The 7513-nt window shown below is 41.2% G+C and overlaps 1 protein-coding gene across 1 annotated transcript in view; it reads left to right on the forward strand.

Annotated features, from left to right (window-relative positions):
* Positions 1 to 839, forward strand: part of ADGRV1 (adhesion G protein-coupled receptor V1) — a 500140-nt gene extending 499301 nt beyond the window's left edge. Inside the window, exon 92 of the mRNA XM_089679659.1 lies at positions 446 to 839. Coding sequence (XP_089535785.1) covers positions 446 to 564 — 119 coding nt within the window. The 3' untranslated portion in view covers positions 565 to 839. The remainder of the gene's footprint in view (positions 1 to 445) is intronic.
* Positions 840 to 7513: the final 6674 nt, after the last annotated feature.

Below are 7513 nucleotides of genomic sequence, written 5' to 3' on the forward strand. Positions count from 1 at the left end.
TACATTCACCTCTGTAGCTCTAAGCATTGTGGAAAAATGTGTCTTCAATTTTTAGATTTCATACTGAAATCACAGATTTTTACTATAGTACACTTTCTAGCATAGCAGAATCTTAGCAGCCTGCCAGCCCTCAGCTGTACAGCCACAGCAGGTGTTTCTAAGCTATTAGAAATTGTCTGAAACCAGATTTTAAGGGTTGATTTACTAAAACTTGAGAGTGCAAAATCTGGTACAGTTCTGCATAGAAACCATTTAGCTTCCAGGTTTTTTTTTCTCAAAGCTTGATTGAACAAGTTGAAGTTAGAAGCTGACTGGCTTAAATGTCCATAGCCTGGAAACATTGAATGATACTTTTAATAGTGAAAACATTTTTGTAGGATTTCTATTTATTAATAAATGCTTATTAGAATAACTCAAGCACTAATGTTTGACATATTGTCCTTAGGGTCAGGTATGAACATCAGCGACACGGAGTCCTGCCATGGAAGTCAAGATGGAAGTGGTATGGCTAACTCACAGATTGTGGAACTGCGGAGAATTCCCATAGCTGACACTCATCTATAGTTTTTTTTTTAATACACATTTTTATATATGTTCTTTTATTTGCACTAGACTGTTCCATGGTGTAAGCTAGCAGCCAGATAACAGCTGTAGTTATTATAATTTACATCCTAAAGGGAAACCTTTTGTAATTGAATAAAGTATTGTAATGTATTTTTAAGTGAAGAAGCTGGTCTTGAAAATAAGCTCAACAGACAAAAGAATGAGAAATGTAGACAATTAACATTTTATTAACCGTTTACTGTAGCAAAATAATAAAATCATTTTTATTTATCATATGACTGATTGTATTTATTTGTATGTATTTATTTGGGGTAAATATATAACTCTAAAATAGATTTTGACTTTTTCTTTATAAATTCGGCAGCGTAGGGCACATCGATCCATTTAATGGTTTTGTGATAATTTGTCAGTATATGGACAGATCGGGCTTCCCGCTGCTTATGCAGGCTGTTGGTTCAGTTGCCGCAGTTTTAGGAATTTGTGGCTGTGTTTACCAGACAAATACATGACTAAGGTAACAAATCAGTATGACACCATTTAAGAGGAAATTCTACCAACCATCAAGTAGGGATTGGAGGATCACATTAAGGCAAAGCGGTGTCAATTACACTTAGGTGTCTTGACAACGCATTTTGCTGCACTGAATTGTTATATACAGAGACTTCAGAAACCTCCATTTAAGTTTCTATTAAATGCTGGCCTGTGGCAGGTGTGACTAACTCCAAAGAGACAGCGGGCCAAACTGAGTAAAATCATTCTGCAGTAGGCCACATCTTGTCTTTGTAGGACCACAAAAACATTTCAGACAAAGATGACTGCAATTTGGTAATTAACATAATTGTGTTAACTGCAACCCAGAATCTATTTTTGGGAAAAGGCCCATAAAACTTGTTATGAGCTATTAAGTTGCAAATTAGAACAGATGGGGTTTATTTAATTTAAATCCTTAACTGGTTAAGGGCAACAAAGAAGATGGCTGTATGTGGATAAAATACAGTTTGACATGCATGACACACTTCACAAGAGTTGCTTTATAGCAGGAGTGCTCAACCTTTTGAAAAGCAAGGGATACAATGAAATTAAATGAATTAAATGGTTCAGAATTTAGAATTTGTTATTTAACCACTTGCCTAGCGGGCACTTATATCCCCTTCCTGCCCAGGCCAATTTTCAGGGCTGTCGTACTTTTAATGACAATTGCGCAGTCATGCAACACTGTACCCATATGAAATTTTTAGCATTTTTTTGAGACAGATAAAAGTTTTTTGGTGGTATTTATTCACTGCTGGGATTTTTATTTTTTTTGCTATGTAAATGAAAATGTCCAAAAATTTTTAAAAAAGGTGTTTTTCTTCTAAAAAAAAGAAAAAAAAGAGCACAAAATTTGAAAAAAAAAAGTTTTCATTGTTTCTATTATACAATTTTGCAAACAGGAAATTTTTCTCCTTCACTGATGTGCATTGATGAGGCTGCACTGATAGGCAGCACTGATGGGCACTGATAGGCGGCACTGATGCGCACTGATAGGCAGCACTGATGAGGTGGCACGGATAGGCAACACTGATGGGCACTGATAGGCAGCACTGATAGGTGGCACTGATGATGTTGCCCTGATGGGTGGCACTGACTGATGGCACTGACTGGCGGCACTGCTGGGCACTGACTGGCAGCACTGCTGGGCACAGATGGGTGGCACTGCTGGGCAGCACTGATGGGTGGCACTGATGGGGGCACTGCTGGGCACAGGTGGGTAGCACTGCTAGGCACTGATGGGCACAGGTGGGTGGCACTGGTGGGCACAGGTGGGTGGCACTGCTTGGCACAGGTGGGTGGCACTGATGGGCACAGGTGGGTGGCACTGCTGGGCACAGGTGGGTGGCACTGCTTGGCACTTGTGGGTGGCTCTGCTGAGCATAGGTGGTTGACACTGCTGGGCACTGATCATCAGGGCACTAATCATCAGGTGCGCGCCGCTGGGGGAGCACAAGAGCATTCTGGTAGGATGTCATATGACACCCTCCCAGAACTGGACAAGTGGTTAAATAGCATAATGAACATTTTCCTCCTTCAGCCGCTGAATGGCAGTGGGAGGAAGAAGAGGAGAAGCCAGCTTTCAGTGGTTGCAGGAGGAAAATGGAGAGGATCAGTTCCTGTATATATGTGGCCCCTCCTGTCCAATTATATAACAGAATAAGACACAGAGGCCCCCCCCCCCAAACCGCAAATGTAAACAAGCCCTTACTATCATAGGCCTCTTATAAGGCTGCTTTCATAGTTCCAGTTATAAAATCACTATGCTCATGCCTGTTTGTCCATGGAGGAACAGTAAAGCCACTCTTAGAGAACATCATCAACCTGTGAAGAAGGTAGCATTTACCTGTAAAGGCTTTTAAAACGTCATCTATGGAGAATTTTGTGTATCATGTTTTTTTTTTTCAATTTCATATGTATGCACAATTTTAAAGCTTGACATGTTTGGTATCTATTTTTTTGACTCAACCCTATCCTTTATATTTTACCAAAAAACTGGTATAATATTGTGTTTGTTTGCACTAAAATTCGTTTTAGTGTATTTTTTCCTGAAAATATGAGTTTCATAAATAGCTGTGCATATGAGAAATTGCAACTATAACCCTTTTATTCTCTAGGTTCTCCACTTTCAAAGAAAATATATACTCTTTTTTTGGAGGGGGAATGGTTGCAAGTAATTTCTAGCAAAAAATGTAGATTTTAACATTGGAAAAAACGTTTTTTAAATTTCCCTGGCAGGTAAGTGGCTAAGACCAGACCAGAGTAAAAGTGTTTCCAGATGACTGCAGGCAAAATGTTTTATAAAACTAATTGTTTAATTATATTTTTGTATAGAGGGAGGTCCCTTCTGGCCAGGCGCCTGAGCAATTATGACCAATTAAAAATTCAGCACTGGTCCTGTGTAAGCTGCAAGTTGCTTCCTTAAATCCACCCAAATACCTTCCTGCACAGCATGCACTCCCAATACAAGACTGATTTTAGCATTTCATCTGCAGTGTGATGATGCGGCATCAGTTTTTTATAATGAAAAAAACAGTTTTGAATAAACGTTTTCATGACTCATAAAGAATAAATAAGAGCTTTCATTAGGGCCAGTCTCGTACGATCCACTTCATACAGAAAAATACATGGTTTTGCTAACATTCTCAGAGTGTCTGCTCTACAGACATATTGCTAAAATAGATTTGCTTTATTAGAAGCAAATACATACACATGGGGAAGATGCAGCACAGGGATAAACATGCACTATATTTACTTTTTTATAAGCAATGAACACATAATGTATAAATTAATAACTTTACAAATGTAAATATCACACACTTTTTATCAGCCTGTCTGTTTGGCCCAGAATGATGTCATTAGTGAACATTTATATCTAAGAATATTGCACTGTTAAAAATCCCCTTTTCTTTTGAAATTATTTTATCTCAGACAAATGCTACAATTTACAGTGAAGCTCTACATAAATAACATAAATGTTCCTTTAGATTAGATCTGATACCTTGCCTGCAAAGACAGCAGCGAAAACCTGCTCGCAGATTAAACCTTCCTTAAAGCGGTGCTCCACCCAAAAGGGGAAGTTCCATTTTAATGACTGCTCCCCCACTCCCCGTTAAGGATTGGCACCATTGGGGAGTGGGTATGCAAAACTGACAGGTACCTGCTCCCATTTCCGCTGCAATTGCCTAGGCGATCGGAAGTGAAAGTTGTCCTCCCTTCTTCTTTCCTCATAGTCTTCTGGCACATGTGACAGGTCCCCAAAGACTACAGGACCATTCAGAATGTGCAACGCTACTCACACATGCGCAGTGGTCACCCAGCTGTTACAGCCAGGTGCCCACACTGAAGATGCCGGAGCCGGGAACACAAGACAGCCATTGAAACGAGCCTCTTCCAGGAATGATATTCAGTACTTGCATGTTCACTTCCTGTATTGAGCATATTCCCTCATCTCAAACTCTTTTGAAGAACCAGTAAATATACCAACCTCAAACCTTGTTGGAAAACCAGTGGGTGTACCAACCTCACACTCTGCTGGAGAGCCAGTGAGTATGCCAACCTCAAACTCTGTTGAAGAACCAGTATATATACCAACCTCAAACTCTGCTGGAGAACAAGTGAGTGTACCTGTCACAATCATGCCCACAGGGAGAGGTGCGGTTCTCCATTTTACCCCAAACTTCTACATTTTGGAGAATCTCGCTGCAATAACGAAACCGAGTGCAAGACCAAAAATCCCTTTTTAGCTCATCAGACTTGAAACTGCTTAACCCCAGGCATTTATTTGTCAAGTACTTACTTACCTAAACTTCTTTCTGTTATCTGTTTGCTGTGCTGTTGTGCTCTGTATATTTATATACATATATATTTATATTGGTTACATCTTCTGTCTGTAAATATTCTTACTGCACCCTTTCGACCTTTTGGTAATACATCTTACTTTCTAAAAGTGCTGAACTGTTTCTATAGCTATACGCATCCCTGCCACTGAAGAGCGCTACTATGAGTATTTAACCCTCTGTATAACCGGTCTGTAGAGATAGCGGGATACTGACGGTTAACTATTCATCCTAGTGTATTGCTGAGTTTCCTCTTTCTCTGTATAAAAAGGAGGTGGTGGCAGTGTGAAGGGTTAATTGCGTAATTAACCTGACCCAGTAACAATCGCTCCCAGGCTGCCGGTACATATATTGTGGTCCAATTAGCTGGAAAATAGTTGTGCAGGGTGCAGCTTGATGTGGCATTGTTACGCACATGACAGCGCGGTTTTAGATTGGCTAGTTCTTCGGTCACGAGTTTGGTGAGAAGGGCTGGGGTCTGAAGCCGCGCCCGTCACAGTACCAACCTCAAACTCTGCTGGAGAGCCAGTAAATATACCAACCTCAAACTTTGTTGAAGAACCAGTAAGTGTACCAACCTCAAACTCTGCTGGAGAACCAGTGAGTATACCAACCTCAAACTCTGTTGAAGAACCAATAAATATACCAACCGCACACTGTGTTGGAGAACGAGTGTGTGATGGACCACCTGGCACCCTGCCTAGGTGCTTTCATCAGAGAACTGCTTCCTCACTGCTGGGACACAGGAACAAGATAATATAGCTGGGCATTGCACCCAAGAACTAGATGACACTAGTTCAGATGCAACCCAGAACTATTTTATTGAACAGAAATACAGGTTTTTATACACTTCAGAAATGGGGACAGTCCCCACATGAACTATAAAAACAAATATTATCCATTGGCATAAACATCCCCCACTGATTAGGTAACAGGATAAAGTTTACACAAGACAATTCCCATCATGGGAACCTCCAAGAGGACTAGCCAACAGACAGAAACAATAGGTGACTCAATTAACTAAATTAACAATGGGACAAAGACACTGTAAGTACATCACACCTTAATAAACAAATTACAGCAAGAGACCTCAGTATCAGGTTGTTCTGAGCTGAATATATTAACATCTGCTTAGAAACTCTAAGTCTAGGAGGAGGGTTGAAGCAGTCAGTGCTGGTTTGGATCTGTATCTGGGTCCTCCAGATCTCAGGGTCTGTGTGTTTCAGGGAGGCATGGACTTGAATCTGAAGTAAAATGACTCCAAAGGTCCCCCAAGGCACACACCACCCAAAGCATAGAGCCCCCTTAGATGCCAGGGCCCATGGTCAGTAGGCAAGAGGCTAGCCTGCAGACCCCTCTAAAAGCCCCTGACCTGGTTGGGTCTGTCACAGAGTAAATACACCAACCTCAAACTCTGCTGGAGATGGGCAGCCTGTGAGTATACTCAAAGAGAGAGTGGAGCAAAATAAACTGATTACTGTTCATTTGTTAAACATTCAGCATTGTAACAACCATAATGACAACTGTTGTTACCAAGAAGAAATGTATTCAGTATGCAAAAGACTATATTATTTAAAATAATTATTTTTAACTGTGCTATTATTTAAAGTAGTGTCTTATAAATTACAATATTTTCATAAAATAAATGTTTAGGGGTCAATAAACAATATAAAAACTTTTTAAAGAAGTTGATGAGCTGAAGAATTTGGGAACTCGTGTTTTACAGCATGGCTGTGTCCCATATTCGTCCTTAATACATACCCTAATCCAGTGGTCGGCAAGCCGCGGCTCGCGAGCCACATGCGGCTCTTTACACGCTTTATTGCGGCTCTTGTGTGCCGGGCGCCCGCTCCCCTCCCTCCTCTCGGGCGGCAGGGACTCTGCAGCGTGATCCAAAAAAAAAACAGCCAGGGCAGCGCGCTCAAATGCAGTGATTGGCCAGTCTCGCTGCCACTCACATCCTGATAGCCAGTGATTGGCTGTCAGGATGTGTGTAGGGGGGGCAGCGTGCCGAACGTGAGAGGAGCTAGGCTCCTCTCACAGTCCGCCCTGAAGACCGGAACGGCGCGGGAACACGACGAGAGGAACGCGCGGAGCAAAGGTAAGTGAATTGACACAGTGGGGACTTGGCTTACTACTTGCTACTTACTTACTACTACTATATGAGGGATGAATTAATATGGGGGATGAATTACTATGTGGGGGATGAATTACTATGGGGGATGAATTACTATAGGGGGGATGAATTACTATAGGGGATGAATTACTATAGGGGGGATGAATTACTATAGGGGGGATGAATTACTATATGGGGGATGAATTACTATGGGGGATGAATTACTATATGGGGGATGAATTACTATAGGGGGGATGAATTACTATATGGGGGATGAATTACTATATGGGGGATGAATTACTATAGGGGGGATGAATTACTATAGGGGGGATGAATTACTATATGGGGGATGAATTACTATATGAGGGATGAATTACTATGGGGGATGAATTACTATAGGGGGGATGAATTACTATGGGAGATGAATTACTATAGGGGGGGATGAATTACTATAGGGGGATGA

The sequence above is a fragment of the Staurois parvus genome, unplaced genomic scaffold (assembly GCF_062004578.1).
Source record: "Staurois parvus isolate SC_StPar_1 unplaced genomic scaffold, SC_StPar_1.0 ptg000229l, whole genome shotgun sequence".
In the NCBI taxonomy this organism is placed as follows: Eukaryota; Metazoa; Chordata; class Amphibia; order Anura; family Ranidae; genus Staurois; species Staurois parvus.